Genomic DNA, 27,578 nt, shown 5'->3' with positions numbered 1-27,578 from the left:
ATTGGGTTACACTGTAGCACAGGAACATCGTAGCAATGTTCTGATTTTAAGAATTTTTGAAGAATTACTTAAAGGCTACTTCCACTTTTGCCGCTATATTTTTATGGCCTTAGTGCACATGTCCCCAACTTCTTGTCGCTTGTGAGCCATGTTCAGCTTTGCATTACGGGGGAGAGTTAAATTTATCTAAAAAATAGAGGAAATGTACCATATTTGTTCTATTATAAGACAACTCTCAAATTTTGGATCTTATTTAAAAAAAAAAAGACAGAATGTAAGACTGTGCTTTATCTCCAAACCACTCCATTCCGTGACCATGTCCCCTCATTCCATGTCCCCCCAGTCCATGTTCCCTCATTCCATGTCCCTCCATTCCGTGTCCTCTCATTCCATGTCCCCTCATTCCATGTCCCCTCATTCCATGTCCCCTCAGTCCTTGTCCCCTCATACCATGTTCCCTCATACCATGCCCTCTCAGTCCTTGTCCCCTCATACCATGTCCCCTCATACCATGCCCTCTCAGTCCTTGTCCCCTCATTCCATGTCCCTCCAGTCCGTGTCCTCTCATTCCATGTCTCATATACCATGCCCTCTCAGTCCTTGTCCCCTCATTCCATGTCCCCTCATTCCATGTCCCTCCAGTCCGTGTCCTCTCATTCCATGTCCTAATATATCATGTCCCCTCATACCATACCCTCTCAGTCCTTGTCCCCTCATTTCATGTCCCCTCATTCCATGCCCTCTCTTACCATGTCCGCTCATTCCATGTCCCCACTAGAGCTTCCCAATCCCCCACCCTTCTCTCTTGGCTCTGAGAGACCGCTCTAGCAGACAATCCAGGGAAGAACATTATTTGTTCTCAGCACTGCCACTGTGAGTGCCCAAGGGGTGGACTTTCCTCATCATCAAGTGCCCAGTGCTTTCTGTATTGAGAGCTTTTCCGGTCTATCAGATATGATTAGCAGCTTTAGTGGTCTCCGGATTGGACACTAGAGCTGTCACTCAGAGCTAAGAGGAGGGGCCTTGGAAACTCTCAATACCTAACTGGAAACACCCACTCACTGGACACTTGCGGTGGCCAGGACATTAGATTATGTTTTTCGCAATCCTGCAGGTTACATGACCGCAACACAAGGTATCATTAAACTCTTGCCTCCCCTGTATAGGACGGCCAGCAGTTTTGACACCTCTAACTGTGTTCCCTTCATTCTTAAGCCTGACCTAGTACACTGTCTTGTTTTTTTTCTCGCATAGCTTTCAAGTTCGGCTACATTAGAAGGTAAAGGACAGCTGAAATTTACCTCTGGACGATGGAGCCCTCACCATAATTGTATCCAGGTTGCCACAGCCAATGACACAGCCATCCGTGGCTGGGACATAAGAAGTATGAGGTAATAAGAAGTCATCGGGACATAAACCAGACGGTTTAGGAGCTCAAATTGGCGTTACATCTGATATCTTGTGTTTCAAAGATATTTTTGCAATTGTTTTATATCTCAAACTATTTTACAACAAGTTATAGATCTGTAGAAGCATTTCATTCCATTCATTGCTAAATGTTTTGCACTAATATTAGGTAAATATATATGAAACATATGGACACCTTGGAAATGGAAAACATGACTTTGAAGTATTTTAGCGCTTACCTTGTGTTAAAAATGCCGCGCTAAATTTAAGTGCATTGTTTTCCAACCAGGGTGCCTCCAGCTGTTGCAAAACTGCAACTCACAGCATACCCGGACAGCCATTAGCTGTCGGGGCATGCTGGGAGTTGCAGTTTTGCAACAACTCTAGACACCCTGGTTGGAAAACGCTGTTCTACAGTTTGCTGTGAGTGCTCTGCTTTCTTTGAATGCTTAAAGTGTACCTGTCTTGATTTTATAATCCTCCCAGTTCACTGCCCCCATCATGATAAACCACCCTCTGCCTTTATTTTTATTATTTTTTAGGTTTCTGCCTTGATACAGTGGGGATCAAAAGTTTGGGCACCCCAGGTAAAAATTTGTATTAATGTGCATAAAGAAGCCAAGGAAAGATGGAAAAATCTCCAAAAGGCATCACATTACAGATTAGACATTCTTATAATATGTCAACAGAAGTTAGATTTTATTTCCATCATTTACACTTTCAAAATAACAGAAAACAAAAAAATGCTGTCTGCAAAAGTTTGGGCACCCTGCAGAATTTATAGCATGCAATGCCCCCTTTGCAAAGCTGAGACCTGCCAGTGTCATGGATTGTTCTCAATCATCATCTGGGAAGACCAGGTGATATCAATCTCAAAGGTTTTAAATGCCTAGACTTCTTAGCAGTTGTCTAGAAATCTGAAACTGAAAATAGTTGATGCTCACAAAGCTGGAGAAGGCTATAAGAAGATAGCAAAATGTTTTCAGATGTCAATATCCTCTGTTTGGAATGTAATTAAGAAATGGCAGTCACCAGGAACAGTGGAAGTTAAAGCAAGATCTGGAAGACCAAGAAAAACATCAGACAGAACAGCTCGCAGGATTGTGAGAAAAACTATTCAAAACCCATGTTTGACTGCACAATCCCTCCAGAAAGATCTGGCAGACACTGGAGTTGTGGTACACGATTCCACTATAAAGAGATAATTTTACAAATATGGTCTTCATGGAAGAGTCATCAGAAGAAAACCTCTTCTACGTCCTCACCACAAAAATCAGCGTTTGAACTTTGCAAATGAACATATAGACAAGCCTGATGCATTTTGGAAACAAGTTCTGTGGACCAATGAGGTTAAAATTGAACTTTTTGGCCGGAATGAGCAAAGGTACGTTTGGAGAAGAAGGGGAACAGAATTTAATGAAAAGAACCTCTGTCCAACTGTTAAGCATGGGGGTGGATCAATCATGCTTTGGGGTTGTATTGCAGCCAGTGGCACTGGGAACATCTCACGAGTAGAAGGAAAAATGGATTCAATAAAATTTCAGCAAATTTTGGATGCTAACTTGATTACGGGGGATTACATCAAGAGGCGTAAACTGAAGGTTTTACCATGGCCTTCACAATCTCCTGACCTCAACATAATTGAAAATATATGGATAGACCTTAAAAGAGCAGTGCGTGACAGACAGCCCAGAAATCTCAAAGAACTGGAAGACTTTTGTAAGGAAGAATGGGCAAAGATACCTCAAACAAGAATTGAAAGACTCACGGCTGGCTACAAAAATCGTTTACAAGCTGTGATACTTGCCAAAGGGGGCAGTACAAGATATTAACTCTGCAGGGTGCCCAAACTTTTGCAGACACCATTTTTTGTTTTTTTGAAAGTGTAAATGATGGAAATAAAATCTAACTTTTGTTGACATATTATAAGAATGTCTAATCTGTAATTTGGTGCCTTTTGGAGATTTTTCCATCTTTCCTTGGCTTCTTTATGCACATTAATTAAAATTTTTAGCTGGGGTGCCCAAACTTTTGATCCCCACTGTATAAGTAGGGTATCATTTTAATCGTATAGCCCTACAGAATAAAGAGTGGGTTTGATTTTTTACTGAAAAATGTACTGCGTAGAAACGGAAGCCCCCAAAAGTTACAAAATGGTGTTTTTTCTTCAAGTTTGGTCGCACAATGATTTTTTTTTTCCGTTTTGTCTTAGATTTTAGGGTAAAATGACTAATGTCAATACAAAGTAGAATTGGTGAAGCAAAAAATAAGCCATCATATGGATTTTTTGGTGCAAAATTAAAAGTTATGTTTTTTAAAGTTAAGGAGGAAAAAAATGAAAGTGCAAAAACTGAGGGGTACTCCGGTGGAAAACTTTTTTTTTTCAACTGGTGCCAGAAAGAAAAACTGATTTGTAAATTACTGCTAATAAAAAACCTTAATCCTTCCAGTACTTATTAGCGGCTGTATACTACGGAGGAAATTATTTTCTTTTGGGATTTATTTTCTGTCACGACCACAGTGCCCTCTGCTGACACCTCTGTCCATGTCAGGAACTGTCCAGTGCAGCATATGTTTGCTATGGGGATTTTCTCCTGCTCTGTACAGTTCCTGACATGGACAGAGGTGTCAGCAGAGAGCACTGTGGTGGTGACAGAAAATAAATTCAAAAAGAAAAGAACTTCCTCTGTAGTAAACAGCTGCTAATAAGTACTGGAAGGATTAAGATTTTTTAATAGAAGTAATGTACAATTTTTTTCTGGAATCGGTTGATTTGATTTAAAGAAAAAAAAAAAAAAAGTTTTTTCCACCGGAGTACCCCTTTAAAGGAGTAGTCGAGTGGTGACCCAGTGGTGAGCAACTTATCCCCTATCCTAAAGATAGGGGATAAGTTGCAGATCACGGTGGGTCCGACCACTGGGGCCCCCTACGATCTCCTGTACGGAGCCCCGACAGCCCGCGGGAAGGGGGCGTGTCGACCTCCGCACGAAGCGGCGGCCGACACGCCCCCTCAATACAACTCTATGGCAGAGCCGAAGCGCTGCCTTCGGCAATCTCCGGCTCTGCCATTGATATGTATTGAGGGGGCGTGTCGGCCGCCGCTTTGTGCGGGGGTTGACACCCGCTATCTGGCCGGAGAGCCTGGCCCCGTACAGAGAGATCGCAGGGGGCCCCAGCGGTCGGACCCCCCGCAATCTCAAACTTATCCCCTATCCTTAGGATAGGGGATACGTTTTTCACTACTGGACTACCCCTTTAAGCAACTTCTTAGACTTTTTTTCTGACCTACATTGCTAGTACATAGGGATATCATCAATAAAGTACCGTATTTAGATTCATACTGCAGTGTACCTGCCAAGCAGCCAAAGACTTTCATAGACCACACAGTCTATAAGAGTCTACAACAGTCTACCAGTCTACCAACAAATACTGTCAGTAGAGCTTCAAAATGGTGGCTCAGTGGTTAACACTGCTGAGTGTTTTTTTTTGTTTGTTTTTTGACTGTGTGTGGTTTTCCCTCACTTGAAAATATTCTGATAGGTTTAAATTGTGAGCCCAGATGGGGACAGGGACCTATTTGAGTGTACAGCGCTGCAAAATCTCTTTGCACTACACTTTATAAATAAATAGTTATTATTTTGAATATACAGTGATCCCTCAACTTACAATGGGCTCAACATACAATAGTTTCAACATACAATGGTCTTTTCTGGACCATTGTAAGTTGAAACCAGACTCAACATACAATGCTACAGATAGTCCAGATCTGTTATACCTGTCAATGGCCGGAAGAACCGACCAATCAGAATGGGCATTCACTGGTAAAACCTCTGTATTACGGAAGTGTATGCACTGACTGGCTGTCTGGTAGCGCCCCCTACAGTACAGGGAGGTATTACATGTTCTGTACTCTTTACCTGTACCAGGGTTAGCTGCTCCTTTGGACACCAGGTGAAGGCGACTCCATTACTTTTTTAGGACATTGCGTGTATTGTACAGGACCCCGAAGAAGCTCATGTCCTCTACATAGACCAGTGTTTCCCAAGCAGGGTGGCCCCAGCTGTTGCACAACTACAACTCCCAGCATGCCCGGACAGCCTTTGGCTGTCGGGGCATGCTGGGAGTTGTAGTTTTGCAACAGCTGGAGGCTCCCTGCTTGGGAAACACTGACATAGACAGCGATTTACAGCTCCCAGCAGATCTTTATTACTTTTATATGTAAGGACTTGATTTATCTATATTAGTTATCTACGTATTTTTCTTTAATTCTCACTTTTTTCCTATTTTTGGATGACATTTTGGTGCCTTTAGGACCAATTACCAGGTTTCCATAGAGTTCTGGTCTCAACATACAATGGTCCCAACATACAATGGTCGTCCCAGAACCAATTAATATTGTAACTTGAGGGACCACTGTATATGACTAGAACCCAGTAACAGTGGATACCCACTGAATAAAATCCGGTATGTAAACCTACGTAAACAATTGTAGTCACTATATATACAGGTATTTTAAAAAGAATGGGGGAGATTTATCAAAACCTGTGCAGAGGAAAAGTTGCCCAGTTGCCCTTAGCAACCAATCAGATCACTTCTTTCATTTTTAACAAGGCCTCTGCAAAATGAAAGAAGCGATCTGATTGGTTGCTATGGGCAACTGAGCAACCTTTCCTCTCACAGGTTTTGATAAATCTCCCCCCAATATTTCTACACATTTATTTTTCCTACAGGTTTTTAATCAAGGTTGTCTATCTTGCGTTGATTCTAGAATTTCTCTAGCTCTTACTGGTTATGAATGGGGTTCATACTGGTCTGTCCTATATAACTTTATAGGGTCTCCTGTAGATAAGCATCAGAGCAGAAAATACATTTACAAGCTAATGATCCACGCTGTTAGGTGTTTGTGCTGGAAATATATGTCTCAGACCTTAATAACTAATATTAAAGAAATTTACCTCCAGTGTAGTTTATTTTACACAAGAGCGTAGGAAAACTACTTGGGAAATTGTTGTGGGGCGTATTGCTTTATACTGTTCATTAGAGATGAGCGAACTTACAGTAAATTCGATTCGTCACAAACTTCTCGGCTCGGCAGTTGATGACTTATCCTGCATAAATTAGTTCAGCTTTCAGGTGCTCCGGTGGGCTGGAAAAGGTGGATACAGTCCTAGGAAAGAGTCTCCTAGGACTGTATCCACCTTTTCCAGCCCACGGGAGCACCTGAAAGCTGAACTAATTTATGCAGGAAAAGGCATCAACTGCCGAGCCGAGAAGTTTGTGACGAATCAAATTTACTGTAAGTTCGCTCATCTCTACTGCTCATATTTGGCAATGTGGTGTTCCTCCATTAGAGGATGTTAAAGGGATACTCCGGTGGAAAACTTTTTTTTTTTTTTTTATCAACTGGTGCCAGAAAGTTAAACGGATTTGTAAATTACTTCTATTAAAAAATCTTACACCTTCCAGTACTTATCAGCTGCTGTATACTACAGAGGAAATTCTTTTCTTTTTGAAACACAGAGCTCTCTGCTGCCATCATGACCACAGTGCTCTCTGCTGACATCACTGTCCATTTTAGGAACTGTCCAGAGCAGTATATGTTTTCTATGGGGATTTTCTCCTACTCTGGACAGTTCTTAAAATGGACAGAGATGTCAGCAGAGAGTACGGTGGTCATGATGTCAGCAGACAGCTCTGTGTTCCAAACAGAAAATAATTTCCTCTCTAGTATTCAGCACCTAATAAGTACTGGAAGGATTAAGATTTTTTTTTTTTTTTTTTTAAATAGAAGTAATTTACAAATCTGTTTAACTTTCTGGCACCAGTTGATAAAAAATAAAGTTTTCCACCGGAGTACCCCTTTAAGAGGCCCTCCTGGGACTCCTGACTGCTCAGGGGATGGCTCTATATATCAGTTTATTTCGTAACCACTTCTTTAACCTGGTGTTTTTCCAGACTCATTCTTTGGACCTAGTCTATGGGAAGCAGTAACACTAAGGCTATGGTCATGCTGTCTTTTTTCAGGTGTTTTTCATTGCAAGAAAGGAGTCCATAAAATCGCGGACATGTCACTTTTTTTTTTTTTTTTTTTTAACAGATGTAAAATGGCAACAAATTTCCAATAGACTTACATAGAGCACATTACAGTTACAAATCTGATTTTCAAGATGCTATAAAAAAATAAATAAATAAAAAATATGTCAAAATAAATACACTGTGTGAACCTATGAAGAAAAAACAAGGAAAAAATCCAGCTCCTGGTGAAAGGCAAAACTCCTACTTAACTTTTAATCGTGCACATTAAAAAGGAAGAATGCCACAGCAGGTGGCAAGTGACATGTCACTCTAAAATCCGGAGTAAACGCCGACGTGTTTCGAGCTATTGCTCTTAGTCATGTATGAACCTAACCTAACAATAAGCCACAGGCTGCACTGCTCTCTGTAAGAAGTCTATCTACTGGTATATTTATTCAATAAAATCCCTGCTCATTCCAGGCTTAGGAGTCCAGGGGGCGGTCCTAATCAGTAAGTGACCGCCCACTAGAATGAGATTTCAGTCAATAAATATATACTGAATATTTTCCTGCAAAACCATATTTCTGTTCACCCAGCTCTTTCTCCTTCTATAACCAGTTGGCAAATGTCTAAACAATACTTTTACACAGTGACAGGTTCCCCTTTAAGCCAATTTTTTTTTTTTTGTGAAATAGGAGACCCTCTGGGGTACTCCCGTGGAAAACTTTTTATTTTAAATCAACTGGTGCCAGAAAGTTAAACAGATTTGTAAATTACTTCTATAAAAAAATTTTCTCCTTCTCTGGACAGTTCCAAAAATAGACAGCAGAGGTCAGCAGAAAGCACTGTGGTCGTGACATCAGAGAAATCCAAAAAGAAAAGCATTTCTTCTGTAGTATTTAGCCCCTAAAAAGTACTGGAAGGATTAATATTTTTTAATAGAAGTAATTTACAAATCTGTTTAACTTTCTGGCACCAGTTGATTTAAAAAAAAAAGAAAGTTTTCCACGGGAGTACCCCTTTAAATATATTTTAGCTGGTGCAATTTTTTCATCACATTTGCAATCATGTTAGGTCTGTCTATTATTATAATCTGCATTATAAGAGTATAAGCTGAACATGGCATGATATACAAAATGAAAATATTTAATTCCACAAAATTTAGTTTTAACGATGTAAAAAAAAAAAAAAAAAATCACGTAAAATTTGCCTTTTCTGGAATGATAACGTTTGTAGTAGATTACTTGGCGTGTATGTAGAAAGTACATATGGCAAATGCAGAATTGTTTAAAAGTTACAATTACTATAAAATATAGCACCCTCATTTCACTCTGTTTCTTTTTATCTTATTTTTTCTTGTCGTTTTTTTTTATCTAATTTTCTGGCTTTCTCTAATAGTTTTTTTTTTTTTCTTCTCACTATAACCTGCCAGATGCTTTCATTTCTGTATATGATTATTATGTGTGTACGGCATCATAAGACAACATTGTTGGAGCATCTAATAAGGAAGATTTTTTTTTTTTTTTACTCCAGTTCTGGTTGTGATTTTGATAAGCGGCGGAGTGATGTTATACACATGCGTTGCTATAGCAACAGAGGTCTGTGCAAGCTTTTTTAAGATACCGATTATCCCCTTTGCACACAGTAATTTATCACTAACTGAGGAGACAGATCTTTGCTATAGCGGCTGTTGCCTTAACAGTGGGGGGAGATTTGTATATTCAGATAGGTATGTCCTGCTTTTACCTGAAATACTGAATCGCGGATAGATTTGTCTTTGTACAGTAACTACTGCAATGGGTTTTAGATAGTATAGAAGCTGCAAAACAGTAGAAAAATTTAAAAAAATAGAATACCTATGTAAGTTTATGGTATTTTATTTAACCAAATGTTTTGGGTTAAAATGATTTTAGTACTGATGACCTGGAATGTTTGGCAAGCAGACATTAAGTGCCTTCAGTTTGGGGGTTCACAATAGAATATCCAAGCAATGGGGCCAGTTGTTTTAACTTTGTTATAAGGATTACCGTATATACTCGAGTATAAGCCGAGTTTTTCAGCACGATTTTTCGTGCTGAAAACACCCCCCTCGCCTTATACTGGAGTGAACTCTCCGCCTGTCAATCCCAGCTCAGTAGTCTTCAACTTGCGGACCTCCAGATGTTGCAAAACTACAACTCCCAGCATGCCCGGACAGCCGATGGCTGTCCGGGCATGCTGGAAGTTGTAGTTTTGCAACATCTGGAGGTCCGCAGATGGAAGACCACTGCGGCCTTCGTCATCATCCAGACCCCCGCCTTTAGTTTTCTACTCACCTCACCCTTCCTTCCCACCGAGGGGAGGTGAGTAGAAAACTAAAGGGGGGGGGGGGTCTGGATGACGATGAAGGCCGCAGTGGTCTTCAACCTGCGGATCTCCAGATGTTTCAAAACTATTACTCCCAGCATGCCCGGACAGCCGATGGCTGTTTGGGCATGCTGGGAGTAGTAGTTTTGAAACATCTGGAGGTCTGCAGGTTGAATACCACTGAGGGATTGTCAGGCGGTGATGATGAAGGGGGGGATGATGACAGGGTGATGATGAAGAGGGGGTGTGGGATGATGACAAGGGAATGATGACAGGCGGTGATGATGAAGGGGGGATGATGACAGGGCGATGATGATGAGGGTGTTAATGACGGGGGTCTGGATGATGACAGGGGGGATGATGTATTTCCCACCCTAGGCTTATACTCGAGTCAATAACTTTTCCTGGGATTTTGGGGTGAATTAGGGGCCTCGGCTTATATTCAGGTCGGCTTATACTCGAGTATATACGGTAGCTCATATTGCCTCATTAGGATAATAGTTGGACAGATGGTTCCTACAGATTCAATAGCTCTGATCGCTAAAAAAAAACAGGGAGAAGAGCTCAGCTTCCCTCTTCTCCTCGCAGCAGAAGGCGGGCACATAGACTTTCTATAGAGCCCATCTCCTGCAACAAGGAGACGGTGGTGAGAAACAGTGCTCAGCTGAACCCTTCTGTCCTTTTTGTTTTAGCGATCAGTGGTGGTCTCAGGGCCAAGACACCCACCGATTACAACTTTTGACATAGTTTTGTATCATGTCAGAATCTACAGACATGTTTGGATAGCTGTTATGGTATAAAAGCGAACTGTTCCTTTCCTGAAACTTATATAACCACATTTCATTTTTCAGCCAAGTGTCAAAGAAGATGGAGCCAAACTGCTAAAGTGTCACAGCTCGATCTGTCTCCTCACATTGCCCTCATCTCCCAGACCTTGATTGATGTAAAGGCCTGAGAGGTAAGAGTGAGCGGGAGGCCTACCGGCTTGTGGCACTTGAGCAGCTCAGCTCTGCTCCTTGACACTTGACTAAGAAATAAAAAGAAGATTTTATACGTTTGGCAGCCACCATCAGCTCCAGGGAAGGTATCGTTTAATTTTATATCCGAATAGTGTCGGTGCATTTTAGCAGTTAATATGGCTAATAGAGCCCCTTTTCCAGTAGTAGACATTTTTTAGAACAGGCTAGAACTGGGGTGGAAAAAAAGAGAATTAAATTGATAGCCGCTACAGTGTCTCCCGAAGGAACGTCTGCAATGACATCACTTACGTTGGTCATGTAATGCAGCAGCCAATCACTGTCCTCAGAATTCACGTGCTGTACATTCAATAAGAAATTACTGAAGTAATGGATTGGTTGCAGTGTCACATGACCAATGTACGTCACGTCATTGTAATACTTCTGTTGTGGGGCATTGGAGCAGCTGCCTATTTTTTTCTTTTCTTTTTAAATTCCCCCACTGGTTTCAGTCTTTCCTATCTTGTGTGAGATATATGCTGTTCTAAGGACCTCCAAATAAATAAATATATACATATATATATATATATATATATATATATATATATATGTATATGTATGTGTGTGTGACTACTATTTTACAACCTCCACACCGGTTTAGTGCTCCTTTAAGGTCTTCACTGTACAGGCTGAGAACTCATTGCTTTTATATGCCTGAGAGTTTTTGTTACCTTTTTTTCATTCAAAGCACAGGCTTGACCTTGTCTGGGAAATTCTGTCTGTGCTCAAACTGAGCCGGGAATAGCCACAATTCTAAAATATCTCGCTCTCAATTTATTTTCTGAAAAGGAAAGGGTAGCACTATGTGGTTAACCCCTTCCCCTCCACCCCTTGTAAGTTAGCAAGTCAATAGATTGGTCTCTGTGCCATTAGCCATTTGATGTGTTTTCCCTATTTAGTAGCAGCGTACTCTCCTGTGCACAGGCCCATCAGCCATTGACAGCCTAACCGTGTCATAACGCACTCCTATATCTCACAAGGCAAATAAACTGAAGAGACCCACCACCCCCAATACTTAATAAAGTTAATTGTTAGTTTACAGTAATTTGGAGTTTCTATCTAAAAGGAAATAGAAATATAAAAAGATCACACAATTTATTAGCCACATATTGAAAATTTCACCAATACGAGATACTGTGGTGCTTGACAGTTGGTGAAACCTTCAGAATTTTCTATATTTCTGCATGAATTTGACCTAAAACGATATCAGATTCTCACAAAGGTCCTAAAAGTAGTTAAAGTGAGCCAAGTCAAACAAATGGGTTAAAAATATTAGACTTGGTCATTTATTTATGGAGGAAAATGATCCAATATGGCAAAAGTATGTGAACCTTTAGCTTTCAGAATCTGGTATGAAAACCCTTGTCTAGCAATAACTGCATCTAAATGTTTACGCTAATTGTTGGTTAATCCTGTAGATCGGTTTAAAAGAATTTTAGCCCATCCCTGTGCAAAGCAGCTTCAGCTCAGTTACAGGTCATTGGTGGGTTACCTCCCATGAACTTCTTGCTTCAGGTCCTTCCAAAACATGAATTAAGGTTAATCCTTTGACTTGGCCATTTCAAAACATTAAATGTATTATTTTTTAACCATTATGTGTCTTTAGGGTTGTTGTCTTGCGGCATGACCCATGTTCTCTTGAGATTTATATCACAAACAAATGTCCTGATAATTTTCTTTAAACTTTGCTGATATAATTCTGAAGGGTATGGGATGGTAATAATTGTCTTGAATTTCCATTTGTACACAGTCTTTCTGGCTGTGAACTGGTGAAGGCCATATTCTTTTAGGATAATTTTGTAACTTATCTTTTGTCATAATACGCTTCCACAAACGTGTTGTGAAGATCAGACTTTGATAGATCCCTGTTCTGTATCCCTTCACGACAAGGGACGTATATATATATGTCCTCTTCCCCCTCTGGTTGTATGAAACGTGATCACACCTTCATACAGGTCGAGTACCAGCTCTCACCACTAATGACTAACATCAGAGATCACAGTGTAGCAGCTCACATTATATCTTTTTGTACCCGGCATTAAGAAGGGGGTCATTTTTTACAAACTCTATGGACATCTCCTTACTTGATCATGGTGTACCATGTCCCCCTTTCTGAAAAATAGGAACAGATCTCAGACAGAGAATTAAAGGAGTATTCCACCCATAGACATCTTATCCCCTATCCAAAGTATAGAAGATAAGATGTCTGATTGCGTGGGGGCCCGCGCTGGGGCCCCAGTGATCTTTGTGCAGCACCCAGCATTTTGTGCCAGGCTGCTGCTCTAGTCTCCGAAACCTCTGAGTTCCTGGGACTGGAGATGTGACATCACGTCACGCCCCCTGAATGCCAGCGCTGGACCCCCGCAATCAGATTTCTTGTCTTTGTACAGAATACCCCTTTAAATAAAGCTACATCCATCCGTTGTGTGCAGTTCCCACATTATCTCATCTGGAACGTATGCATAAATTGAGAACTGGCCATTTCTATTCACCTTGAGAATGTTCCAACACAGTCTGATACTGTCCAGTCAGTATTACAGTACAAGACTGTAATGTAAGAGCCACTCCTTCTTGACACAAGGAATGTTCTTGCCCAGTTGCAGATGTATGTATACATTTCTGGGAGAAGTAATTATAGTTGTAACTGTGAGTCAACGTGGCAGTCCCTGGCACCGATTGTCAGATCTCTCCCTATACGCAACTTAAGAGATCTATAATTCAAGGACAGGAACCACCCAGATGGCTTTGAGCCCTGTTTCCGGTCATATTACCGCTATGGTTATAATGAAACTGTGCAACCATTTTAGGTCATTTGTATATAAATGTGATAAGGGAGCCTGACAGTGTTTAATGCTCACCATAGTTCGGGCAGCATGAAACTACTGACTGGTTCCATTTACCGATACTTGATAAAATAGGCACATGGCAGTGTTGCATTTGGGGTTGCAGTGGGGCTTTCACTTTATCAGCTCATCCACAGTAATACAGCTCAATAATTAAAATTTAGCAATGCCTCATATTCTAAAAGACGGTCTGCATTGTTTATCCCTGGCTTCCTTTCAGCATCCGCTGTGCCAGATACGTTTCCTGCAGAAATGTCTTTGTGTATTGTTAGCGATGGCACAGGTTACACTAAGTGATGTGTTTATTTTTTTCTTCCCAGACAGATCTACTGCATAGACAATGCCCATGGACAGCTGGTTCGAGACCTCGACTTCAATCCCAACAAACAATACTACTTGGCCAGTTGTGGAGATGATTGCAAAGTGAAGTTCTGGGATACCAGGAATGTTAATGAGCCAGTGAAAACACTAGAGGAACATTCTCATTGGTACGACTTGCAGGGCTTCTGTTTCACACTGTTTATTTCTGTTGTCTGCAAAGCAAGCTGTTCCATTTACATCATGCCGCTTAGATATAGGCACAGATGGCAGCACAGCAAACTCAACACGTATGTCTTTAAGCAAACAATAGACTTAACACACTACTAGACGGATTAGCAGAAGGAGACGCAGTGTGTGGACATGTCTCTTCTATTTATGTGTCGCATACAACATTGCAGCATAAGGAATTTAATGAATTTTTGTTTTGCACTATATGAAAAGATATGTTGTATCTTTAGAGATAGGATAAGTATACTTAGTGACAAAGGTGCCTCCACTGGTTGTCCACATACGCAGTGTTGGTGTTTTCCATCACCGAGCATGTTGACAACCAGTATAATAACCAGAAGAAGCCAATGTTCGCAAGAAGTTGAATGGGTCTTGTAACAGCAGAAATCGGTCTCTCTTCCTCTATTTTCTGATTTTAGTGAGAGAGATTTCTTCTCTTATGCCACTCACTCTTTGACTACCTTCAATCTAGTTTCCATACCCACAATTATACCGAATCCTCCCTTACCAAGGTGACCAATGATCTGCTGACCGCCAAAGTCTCTTGCCAATACTCTGTTCTCCTCCTTGACCCTTCCCCCTCCTTTGACACAGTTGACCACTCCCTACAAACTCTCTCATCCCAAGGTGCCACTGATTTAGCCCTCTCTTTGATCTCGTCATACCTCACAGGCACCCTGCACGTTGAGTGTCTCCAACTCACACACTCTGTGCTAGGGTCCTACTCTTTTTAATCTATATTATTAAAACAAATAGCAAACAAAAGCACTCCCATGAGTAGAACCTCTAGCTATTGAAAATGCACAAGGGTAAAATCCAAAGCAAGGTTTGGCTGGGCTGCTGCTCCTCCCCAATCACGCTCCAAGGTGCAAAGACACTCATTAACACCAATACTTTCTCCTTGGGGAAATCCCGGCGCTGCCATTCCCTCTTGCATAGAATCTCCAACAACACTATCTATACTCTTGGCTTGGGACAAATGATAGAACCCTGTGGCTTCACGTACCACTTCTACACAGATGACACTCACATCTAACTCTCCCTTTATGGCTACTCATTGTCTAACAAATTCAGTTTAAACTGTTCATCATGACATATGAAGCCATTTACAACCTGCCCCCCCCCCCCCCCATACATCTCTGATTTGATCTCCCGACACTGCGTCTCACATAATCTCCAATCCTCTCAAGATCTTCACCTGTGCTCTCACTTCGTCCCCACATTACACATCCATGTATAAGGAAATCCCTGAAATAGTCACCACCATCTTAGGCCATTATGATGTTGTGTATACTGCAACTTCATAGGTGTTTGTGGTCAGTATACTGTGAATAGTCCATGGCTGTTGCCAATATAAGGATACAGAAGAAAATAGATCAGCGGCACTCTCACCACTCGTGAAAAGCGTCTTCACTTGTGCTCTTACTTCGTCCCTACATTACATATCCATCTCTAAAAACTTCTCCCGAGCTTCCCCCATACACTGGAAATCACTAGACCAACCCATATGGCTCTCACCCACCATTTGGTGTAGTTGCTGCATGCAAATTGTACAACCATGCTGGATGGCATCTCGCATATGAGCTCCTGGCCATACAAGGCAACAATGCTTACAACTAAATGTCCATACCACATGTGTTTCTTGTGTATAAGGAAATCCATTAAATAGTCACCACCATCTTAGGCCATTATGATGATAATACTGCAACTTCATAGGTGTTTGCGGTCAGTATACTGTTAATAGTCCATGGCTGTTGGCAATATAAGGATACAAGAAGAAAATAGATCAGCGGCACTCACCACTCGTATCAAGATCTTCACCTGTGCTCTCACTTTGTCCCCACATTACACATCTGTCTCTAAAACTTCTCCCGAGCTTCCCCCATACACTGCAACTCACTAAACCAACCCATCCGGCTATCACCCACCATCAAGACCTTCAAAAGCAACCTGAATGCCCATCTCTACAAGAAAGCCTATGACCTTCACTAACCCTGCTGCCACTGCACTGAGAATGGCTACTTCCATACCTACTCACAGATAACCAGCTGACCCCCTCGCCTATTTTGCCCCTCCCCTCCCCTTGTAGACTGTAAGCCCCGGCAGGCAGGGCCCTCTCTCCATCTATATCAGTATGCCATTTTAACCCTTGTATGTATTTTAGCCCTTATCATATGTACAGGTGAAACTCATATCGTGCAAAAGTTCATTAATTTCAGTAATGCAACTCGTCTGTGAAAGGAAGCATGAAGTGCTCCAAAATCTCCTGGTAGACGGAGGCATTGACCCTGGACGTAATGAAGCACAGTGGACCTACACCAGCAGATGACATGGCTCCCCAAACCCCTGTGGGGTTTTCATGAGCTGTAAGCCATAATTATCCCAATTATGACAAATCACGGCTTGAACTATCTTGCTTTGCATGTAATTAGTCTCTCTCATATATTAGTTTCACCTTTTAAGTTGCATTACTAAAAGAAATTAACTTTTACACGACATTCTAATTTTTCGAGTTTCCCCTGTACAATGTCTTGGAACCAGTGTGTTATGTAAATAAATAATAATATCAGGGGAATGTGTTAAGGGGGCAAAGGGGCTAGGATAAAAAAAAGGTAGGATGTCAGAGGCCGTGCCGCGTCCCGCTGCCCGGCGCGGGGTTGCCTGCGGCTTCTCTCCCGTACCTCTGCTCCGACGAGCTCGCGGTCCTCACCCCGCTGCTCTCCTCCTCCCTCCGGGTCCTCTCCCCGGGCGTCTCCGGTGTGCGGCTCCCTCCTCGTGGCCGCACGACAGCCGCATCACTGTAATGTCGCGGCGCATCTTCTGTGCGCCCTCCTGTGGTGCTGGTGCTCGCGCATCTCTACCTTAGGGCGCGCACGCGCCAGTCACTAAGCTTTAAAGGGACAGTGTCCTTTTAATTGGTTCTTGCCTGAACCACCCTTATTTAAGGATGGCACTTCCTATGTCTCCCTGCCGGATCTTTGTGCTCAGTGCCTTTGAGAAAGCGTTCCCACTGTTCTGTTTCTGACCTGACCGTGTACTGAACCCTTGCTACGTTTCTTGACCACGAACCTGAGCCGCCTGCCCCTGACCTTACTGCTATTCCTGACTACGAGTATTCTCCCTGCCTGGTTGGCCGTCTGCCTCTGCACCCCAGCTCCATCACTCCGAGCCATGCGTCACCTCGGCTACCCGCGTGGACGAGTCGTGCCAGGCGTAGCGACCTGGACGTCGCCTGCCGCAGCAAGTCCATCCTGCTTTGCGGCGGGCTCTGGTGAAGACCAGCGGTGTCTTAGATTCCGCTTGCCTGGTACGGCTCTCTATACCTTCCACGCGGGTCCAGCGGATCCACCTCCTGATTCAGCCCGGTGAGTGGGACATAGGAAATGTCATATGTCGCCAATAAGTTAATTTTGTAAAACAATTTAAAGGGGTTATCCACCAAAGGGTGATTTTAGTACGTACCTGGCGGACAGTAATGGACATGCCTAGGAAGGACCTGCGCTTGTCTTGGGGCTAAATGGCTATGTTGTGAGATTATCATAACACTGTGGCTCTTTTTGTGAACTGGTATTTCCTGTTTGAGTTTTCTTCTTTTGCCTACAAATCCCATAATTCCATTTTCCTCCCTCCCACACATCAGCCACCCCACCTATTGAAATATAAATAAGCTGCATCCATTCAAAACACCTGTGCTTTTTTATCAGGGTGCCTACAGCTGTTGCATTAGTTGCAGATTGATCTCTCTCCCACCAATTGATCGCTCCACCCATTGAAGCAGACAGGCTCCCTGTCATCAGCTGACTAGTGACTTAGGTCTCTCCACCAAGTTCTAGTGAACCTGAAGAATTTTACCTATGAAATAGAGCTATTACCGGTATCATCTTTTTCGCTAAATGAGAATAATGGGATGACATTAACTCTTAAGGTCACAATCTATAATAGCAATCTCTTAACTAATACAGATTGGGAATTTTTAATAAACATGTGGTTTGGCCTTATATCACATAAAAGTAAAGGTAATGCAACGGAAACATTTTTTAGATGTTTTTACCATGATACCAAATATGGATGAAGGCCTTTATAGCTTTCATGTTCTTCCAGAATACGTGCAATAATATATATTTTTTTTTTTCTCTAATAACTGAGGATTCAGTGATTCCTTCTGTAGACGTTAGCAGATGATGTGTCTGTATTGAAGGTCAAAATGGAAGACTCCCCAGAGCCCTGTACAGCCGGGGGTTTCTATGGAAACCTCACACAGTAGAGTGTAAAAAAAATATATATATTTTTACCACATGTCATACTATGGATGTTTTTTTTTATCGTTATTTTTCCTGTGTATTTTTAAAGAATAGGGTTTTTATGAATAGATATGTAAGCAATGTTTCAGGATTAAAGATAAGGAAAAAAAAAGATATATATATATATATATTTTTTTTTTATGTTGTCATGGTTATTTATAATGCCTATGTATTATTATGTATGGTGAATATTTCACATGCTATATAATCACCCACTATACCATATTTCCAGTTGGACTCTAATATCCCTATGAGAAACTCAAAAATGTTGAGCAATGTAATAAATGAAATCTGGAGAATGTAAAGGAAGCCCACAAAATACTGAGAATATACATTGTTTATTTGGTCCAATTTTTAGTATAAGTACACATGGGTCCTGCAAATTCTGAGTCATCCCAGATGGAAATGCTGGATACAGCGGTGCCCCATAGTTTGAAATGTGACACTATGCCAGACCTGTGACCATTTGGTGTAGTTGCTGCATGCAAATGCTTTTGTACAACCGTGCTGGATGGCATCTCGCATATGAGATCCTGGCTGTACAAGGCAACAATGCTTACAACTAAATGTCAATACCACATGTGTTTCTTGTGTATAAGGAAATCAATGAAATAGTCACCACCATCTTAGGCCATTATCATGTTGTGTATACTGCAACTTCATAGGTGTTTGTGGTCAGTATACTGTGAATAGTCCATGGCTGTTGGCAATATAAGGATACAAGAAGAAAATAGATCAGTGGCACTCTCCACTCGTGAAAAGCGTCTTTATTTCCTAGATACACTACATGTACAAGCAGGGACGGTTGCACAGACTGGGGGCAGTAGCTGGGACGGCTACCGTTTCGTGTGAGTCAACACTCCCGAGCATCTGGTTTGACAGAGTGTGTTGATTCACACGAAACGGTAGCCGTCCCAGCTACTGCCCCCGGTCTGTCCAGCCATCCCTGCTTGTACATGTAGTGTATCTACAAAATGTGGTGAGTGGTGAGTGACACTGATCTTTTAACTTTTCGTATCATTATTTGGGACTTGTTGTTCCTTTGAAGCAGTGCACCGCTAGCGTGATTTCTTTTGGTTCCGTCCATTTATCTGCTGTCCTCCTTTATGAGTTGGATGCTATTGTGAAGTGACTGTCTGCCTTTCCTTGTTGAACTATTCGCTGTTGGCAATATGCCACATGGATTGCCAACATCTTAAATAACTTTCTAAATAACAGGTTTATTAGAGTAAAATACTTTCTTTATTCTTATTGCAATTTCAGGGTTTGGAGCGTCAGGTACAACCATTCCCATGATCAGCTGGTCTTGACAGGGAGCAGCGACAGTCGTGTAATCCTGTCAAACATGGTCTCCATTTCTTCTGAGCCATTTGGACATCTTGTCGATGATGAAGACTTAAGCGATCAGGAAGACAATCAACACGAAGAGAAGTAAGTTAAGATAAAAGGTTACCAAATACTGGTGCTTTACAGGTCTGAATTGTAGGGTAGCTGTGTGAGTGATGGGATGCTAAAGAAGGAGACATTATTACAGGATGTGTCAGGCACCAATCAGCCTGGATCCTCTGGATACTCGCCCTCTCCATTATATACAGCTCTCTTACTCTCTTACTAGTTACATCTGCTATAGGGATAAAAGAGAGAAGGAAGAAGACGACCAATATGGGGGATAGAAAAAACAAAACCCCTAAAACAAAAAACTTCAGTCTAAAAGCACTGAAGGGGTATTCCAGTTAGAAAACATGTTACCCCATACCACCACCCCCTCCCCCCCCCCCCCCCCCCAATCTCCTGTACGGGGCCTGTCTCTCCCAGCTAAGCGCTCTGGACCAACATCCAAGATGTACTAGTCTTGGCAGTGATGGTTGCTGGTAGATGCTGGAGCACTCATCCTGGAGAGACCTGGCCCCATTATGAGGGTTGGTACCCCACGATCAGACATTTATGCCCTATCTTGTGGATTGATGAGTTTTTCATAGTTGCAATGCCCCTTTAAAAAATCAATATCAGTCGATCCCTAATGGATAGTATTAATTTAGATATTAAAGTGGTACTAATAAAAACTACAGATCATTTCGCAAAAAATTAGCCCTCATACTGCCCCATATACGGAAAAATTAGAAAGTTATAGATGGTCAAAATAGGGTAATTTCAAACATACAAATTTTGTTAAAGTGGTTTGAGTTTTTTTTTTTAAGCGGTACAATTATAGAAAAGCATATATCATGGGTATCATTTTAATCGTATTCACCCACAGAATAAAGAAAACATGTCATTTTTACCGGAAAGTGTACAGCGTGAAAACAAAACCTTCCAAAATTTGCTAAATTGCGGTTTTCTTTTCAATTTTCCCACATAAATAATATTTGTTTGGTTGCGCCTTACATTTTATGGTAAAATAAGTGATGTAATTACAAAGTAAAATTGGTGACGCAAAAAAAAAGCCCTCATATGGGTCTGTGGATGGAAATATAAGAGAGTTATGATTTTTAGAAGGCGAGGAGGAAAAACGAAAATGGTCTGGTCCTTAAGGCCAAAATGGGCCTGGTCCTTAAGGGGTTAAAGGGGTTATCCAGGAAAAAACTTATATATATATATATATATATATATATATATATATATAGCAACTGGCTCCAGAAAGTTAAACAGATTTGTAAATTACTTCTATTAAAAAATCTTAATCCTTTCAGTACTTATGAGCTGCTGAAGTTGAGCTGTTCTTTTCTAAGTGCTCTCTGATGACACCTGTCTCGGGAACTGTCCAGAGTAGAAGCAAATCCCCATAGCAAACCTATTCTACTCTGTGCATTTCCCGAGACAAACAGAGATGTCCTTTGGATAGGGGATAAGATGTATTTGGTCGGAATACCCGTTAAAGTGTCTACGTTTCACTTACAGGAAAACCACAATGTTTACCCTTCAGTGTATACATCTGTTACGCCTAGCACTCCGGGTCCCCGCTCCTCCCCGGAGCGCGTACGGCGTCTCTCTCTCCGCAGCGCCCCGGTCGGTCCCGCTGACCGGGAGCGCTGCCCTGTCATGGCCGTTGGGGATGCGATTCGCACAGCGGGACGCGCCCGCTCGCGAATCGCATCCCAGGTCACTTACCCGTTCCCGTCTCCTGCTGTCATGTGCTGGCGCGCGCGGCTCCGCTCTCTAGGGCGCGCGCGCGCCAGCTCCCTGAGATTTAAAGGGCCAGTGCACCAATGATTGGTGCCTGGCCCAATTAGCTTATTGTGTTCACCTGTGCACTTCCCTATATCTAGTCACTTCCCTTGCACTCCCTTGCCGGATCTTGTTGCCTTAGTGCCTCGTGAAAGCGTTCCCTAGTCTGTTCCTAGTCCGTGTTCCTGACCTCCTGCCGTTACCCCTGACTACGATCCTTGCCGCCTGCCCCCGACCTTCTGCTACGTCCGACCTTGCTTCTGCCTACTCCATTGTACCGCGCCTATCTTCAGCATCTTCAGCAGCCAGAGAGGTAAGCCGTTGCTAGTGGATACGACCTGGTCACTACCGCCGCAGCAAGACCATCCCGCTTTGCGGCGGGCTCTGGTGAAAACCTGTAGTGGCTTAGAACCGGTCCACTAGCGCGGTCCTCGCCATCCCTCTCTGGCACAGGGGATCCACTACCTGCCAGCCGGCATCGTGACAGTAGATCCGGCCATGGATCCCGCTGAAGTTCCTCTGTCAGTGGTCGCTGACCTCACCACGGTGGCCGCCCAGCAAGCCCGACTGATCGCCCTTCTAACCCGTCAGCTGTCGGAAATGTCCACCATTTCGCACCAACTTCAGTCGCAACTTCTCCAGCAATCTTCTCCTCCGCCAGCTCCTGCACCTCCTCCGCAGCGAGTGGCCACTCCTAGCCTCTGCCTGTCCTTGCCGGACAAATTTGATGGGGACTCTAAGTATTGCCGTGGCTTTCTTTCGCAATGTTCCCAGCACTTGGAGATGATGTCGGACCAGTTTCCTACTGAGAGGTCTATGGTGGCTTTCGTAGTCAGCCTTCTGTCTGGAAAAGCCCTGTCATGGGCCGCACCGCTCTGGGACCGCAATGACCCCGTCACTGCCTCTGTACACTCCTTCTTCTCGGAAATTCGAAGTGTCTTTGAGGAACCTGCCCGAGCTTCTTCAGCCGAGATTGCCCTGCTGAACCTGGCCCAGGGTGTTTCTTCCGTTGGCGAGTACGCCATTCAGTTCCGTGCTCTTGCTTACGAGTTGTCCTGGAATAGTGAGGTTCTCTGCGCGACCTTTAAAAAAGGCCTATCCAGCAACATTAAAGATGTTCTGGCCGCACGAGAGACTCCTGCTGACCTACATGAACTCATTCATCTTGCCACTCGCATTGACATGCGTTCTTCCGGATGGCGTCTGGAGCTTCGCCTGGATATGGACTTTGTTCGCACGAAGCGTTTTTTCTCCCCGGCTCCTCTCTCCTCTGGTCCTCTGCAATCTGTTCCTGTGCTTCCCGCCGCGGAGGCTATGCAAGTTGACCGGTCTCGCTTGACACCTCAAGAGAGGACACGATGCCGTATGGAGAACCTCTGCCTGTACTGTGCTAGTACCGAACACTTCCTAAGAGATTGTCCTATCCGTCCTCCCCGCCAGGAAAGACGTACGCTGACTCCGCACAAAGGTGAGACAGTCCTTGATGTCTACTCTGCTTCTCCACGTCTTACTGTGCCTGTGCGGATGTCTGCCTCTGCCTTCTCCTTCTCTACAGTGGCCTTCTTGGATTCCGGATCTGCAGGAAAATTTTTTTTGGCCTCTCTCATCAACAGGTTCTACGTTCCTGTGACCAGTCTCGCCAGACCCCTCTACATCTATTGTTTTTACAATAAAAGATTGGACTGTCTCGTTCGTTTCCACACAGAACCCCTCCTAATTTGCATCGGACCTCATCACGGAAAAATTGAATTTTTTTTCCTCAGGTTCTTTGGCCCCAAGAAGAGGGGGAGACCTAAGGGGGGGGGTACTGTTACGCCTAGCACTCCGGGTCCCCGCTCCTCCCCGGAGCGCGTACGGCGTCTCTCTCTCCGCAGCGCCCCGGTCGGTCCCGCTGACCGGGAGCGCTGCCCTGTCATGGCCGTTGGGGATGCGATTCGCACAGCGGGACGCGCCCGCTCGCGAATCGCATCCCAGGTCACTTACCCGTTCCCGTCTCCTGCTGTCATGTGCTGGCGCGCGCGGCTCCGCTCTCTAGGGCGCGCGCGCGCCAGCTCCCTGAGATTTAAAGGGCCAGTGCACCAATGATTGGTGCCTGGCCCAATTAGCTTATTGTGTTCACCTGTGCACTTCCCTATATCTAGTCACTTCCCTTGCACTCCCTTGCCGGATCTTGTTGCCTTAGTGCCTCGTGAAAGCGTTCCCTAGTCTGTTCCTAGTCCGTGTTCCTGACCTCCTGCCGTTACCCCTGACTACGATCCTTGCCGCCTGCCCCCGACCTTCTGCTACGTCCGACCTTGCTTCTGCCTACTCCATTGTACCGCGCCTATCTTCAGCATCTTCAGCAGCCAGAGAGGTAAGCCGTTGCTAGTGGATACGACCTGGTCACTACCGCCGCAGCAAGACCATCCCGCTTTGCGGCGGGCTCTGGTGAAAACCTGTAGTGGCTTAGAACCGGTCCACTAGCGCGGTCCTCGCCATCCCTCTCTGGCACAGGGGATCCACTACCTGCCAGCCGGCATCGTGACAACATCATTTCAGGCTCAGTTGTCAGTTTTAACCCCTTAAGGACCAGGCCATTTTACACCTTAGGACCAGAGCGTTTTTTGCACATCTGACCACTGTTCCTTTAAACATTAATAACTCTGGAATGCTTTTAGTTATCATTCTGATTCTGAGATTGTTTTTTCGTGACATATTCTACTTTAACATGGTGGTAAATTTTTGTGGTAACTTGCATCCTTTCTTGGTGAAAAATCCCCAAATTTTATGAAAAAATTGAAAATTTAGCTTTTTTCTAACTTTGAAGCTCTCTGCTTGTAAGGAAAATGGATATTCCAAATTAAATTTATTTTTTTCACATTTCCAATATGTCTACTTTATGTTTGCATCATAAAATTGACGAGTTTTTACTTTTGGAAGACACCAGAGGGCTTCAAAGTTCAGCAGCAATTTTTAAATTTTTCACAAAATTTTCAAACTCACTATTTTTCAGGGACCAGTTCAGGTTTGAAGTGGATTTGAAGGGTCTTCATATTAGAAATACCCCATAAATGACCCCATTATAAAAACTACACCCCCCAAAGTATTCAAAATGACATTCAGTAAGTGTGTTAACCCTTTAGGTGTTTCACAGGAATAGCAGCAAAGTGAAGGAGAAAATTCACAATCTTCATTTTTTACACTTGCATGTTCTTGTAGACCCAATTTTTGAATTTTTACAAGGGGTAAAAGGAGAAAATGTATACTTATATTTGTAGCCCAATTTCTCTCGAGTAAGCACATACCTCATATGTCTATGTAAATTGTTCGGGGGGCGCAGTAGAGGGCTCAGAAGGGAAGGAGCGACAAGGGGATTTTGGAGAGTACGTTTTTCTAAAATGGTTTTTGGGGGGCATGTTGCATTTAGGAAGCCCCTATGGTGCCAGAACAGCAAAAAAAAAAAAACACATGGCATACCATTTTGGAAACTAGACCCCTTGAGGAACATAACAAGGAATAAAGTGAGCCTTAATACCTCACAGGGGTTTCACGACTTTTGCATATGTAAAAAAAATATATAATTTTTTCACTAAAATGTGTGTTTCCCACCAAATTTCACATTTTTGCAAGGGTTAATAGCAGAAAATACCCCCCAAAATTTGTAACCCCATCTCTTCTGAGTATGGAGGTACCCCATAAGTTGACCTGAAGTGCACTACGGGCGAGCTACAATGCTCAGAAGAGAAGGAGTCATATTTGGCTTTTTGAGAGCAAATTTTGCTCGGGGGGCATGTCGCATTTAGGAAGCCCCTATGGTGCCAGAACAACAAAAAAAAAAACACATGGCATACCATTTTGGAAACTAGACCCCTTGAGGAAAGTAACAAGGAATAAAGTGAGCCTTAATACCCCACAGGGGTTTCACAACTTTTGCATATGTAAAAAAAATATATAATTTTTTCACTAAAATGTGTGTTTCCCCCCAAATTTCACATTTTTGCAAGGGTTAATAGCAGAAAATACCCCCCAAAATTTGTAACCCCATCTCTTCTGAGTATGGAGGTACCCCAGAAGTTGACCTGAAGTGCACTACGGGCGAGCTACAATGCTCAGAAGAGAAGGAGTCATATTTGGCTTTTTGAGAGCAAATTTTGCTCGGGGGGCATGTCGCATTTAGGAAGCCCCTATGGTGCCAGAACAACAAAAAAAAAAAACACATGGCATACCATTTTGGAAACTAGACCCCTTGAGGAAAGTAACAAGGAATAAAGTGAGCCTTAATACCCCACAGGGGTTTCACAACTTTTGCATATGTAAAAAAAAGATATAATTTTTTCACTAAAATGTGTGTTTCCCCCCAAATTTCACATTTTTGCAAGGGTTAATAGCAGAAAATACCCCCCAAAATTTGTAACCCCATCTCTTCTGAGTATGGAGGTACTCCATAAGTTGACCTGAAGTGCACTACGGGCGAACTACAATGCTCAGAAGAGAAGGAGTCATATTTGGCTTTTTGAGAGCAAATTTTGCTCGGGGGGCATGTCACATTTAGGAAACCCCTATGGTGCCAGGACAGCAAAAAAAAAAAAAAAACACATGGCATACTATTTCGGAAACTACATCCCTCAAGAAACATAACAAGGGATACAGTGAGTCTTCACACCCCACAGGTGTTTGATAAATATTCATGAAGTGGGATGTGAAAATGAAAAATTTGATTTTTTTACACTAAAATGCTGGGGTTACACCAAATTTTTCATTTTCACAAGTGGTAAAAGGAGAAAATGTCACCGTAAGTTTGTAAATACATTTCTTTGGAGTAAGGACATACCTCAAGTTTGGGCGTAAACAGCTTGCACACTGGTCTGAGAGGAGCAGGTCGCATTCAGGGGCCTTGAGCTTTTGCGTTGCGGCCTAAGGAGCCAGAACAGTGGGACCCCCCCTCAAGGGGCATTACATGGGGTAAATAACTGGGGTACACTAAATAACTAAAATGGGGTACAGTGGGACATAAAATTATAAAACAGGTTATGGTCCCAGAATGATGACCCAGAGCATAGCCAAAACTAAAAAATATGCCCACCCCAAACCCTATGCTCTGAATCATCATTCTGGGAATGTGACGTGTGTGGCCGTCCCTAACCTGTTGCCTCAAATGCGCACCCCGCTCAGGTGGAGAGAGAGCGCTGCGCATTTGAGGCAACAAAAAAAGTCCCCGATGATAGTGACTCAGTAACCCATGACCCAGAGAAAAAAATACCCCCAGAGGTCTCATCAGTTTTTTGTTTTTTTTTAGATGAGTTTTTTTGGGCAATTTAGTGGTTTTATGGTGTTAAAATTTGGAATGTACTCTGGACATGGTACATTGGGGTCAAATTATGGAAAATTAAAATGAAAAGGAAAAATTTAGTACTCCATGGAAGTGTGATACTCCCTGAAGCAGTTTTTAATGCAGAGGCCCGGATGATCGGGGCAAGTGTCACACTGAGTGGTGGTGTCCTTCCGAATCCCCCTCCTGTTACACACTCTGCATTTTTTCTGGGATCGTCCCTTCTTTCCAGTATGGGGGACTTCACCTGGAAAGTGTTGGCCTGGGACGATCCTGGCACCTATAACTCCAGTTCCTTGGGAAGTCCGGCCTGCTCTTTCCCGGTCGCCAAAGATCAGGACCTTTAGGACTTCTTCTTGGAACTTGAGGAATGACCCTGTGTTGCCAGCGTACTGGGACAGTACAAAAGAGTTGTACATGGCAACCTGTACCATGTAGACCGCAACTTTTTTGTACCATACCCGTGTTTTCCGCATGGCCATGTATGGCTTGAGGACTTGATCAGAAAGATCAACTCCCCCCATATACCGATTGTAGTCCAGAATACAATCGGGCTTGAGGACCGGTGTTGTGGTACCTCGCACAGGGACAGGTGAGCTGCCGTTACCATGAATAGTGGTCAGCATAA

General features: G+C 43.1%; 1 protein-coding gene across 3 annotated transcripts in view; it reads left to right on the top strand.

The window, feature by feature from the left end:
- EIPR1 (EARP complex and GARP complex interacting protein 1) overlaps window positions 1–27,578 on the top strand; it is a 335,275-nt gene that overhangs the window by 289,446 nt on the left and 18,251 nt on the right. For all 3 annotated transcript variants that reach the window (XM_056564094.1, XM_056564096.1, XM_056564095.1), the window contains 3 exons: window positions 1,255–1,391; window positions 13,948–14,115; window positions 19,741–19,908. In XM_056564094.1, the coding sequence (XP_056420069.1) occupies window positions 1,255–1,391; window positions 13,948–14,115; window positions 19,741–19,908 (473 nt within the window). The remainder of the gene's footprint in view (window positions 1–1,254; window positions 1,392–13,947; window positions 14,116–19,740; window positions 19,909–27,578) is intronic.

Source organism: Hyla sarda, chromosome 3, assembly GCF_029499605.1.
Source record: "Hyla sarda isolate aHylSar1 chromosome 3, aHylSar1.hap1, whole genome shotgun sequence".
Taxonomy (NCBI): Eukaryota; Metazoa; Chordata; class Amphibia; order Anura; family Hylidae; genus Hyla; species Hyla sarda.
This window is presented reverse-complemented; position numbering and strand designations above follow the sequence as displayed.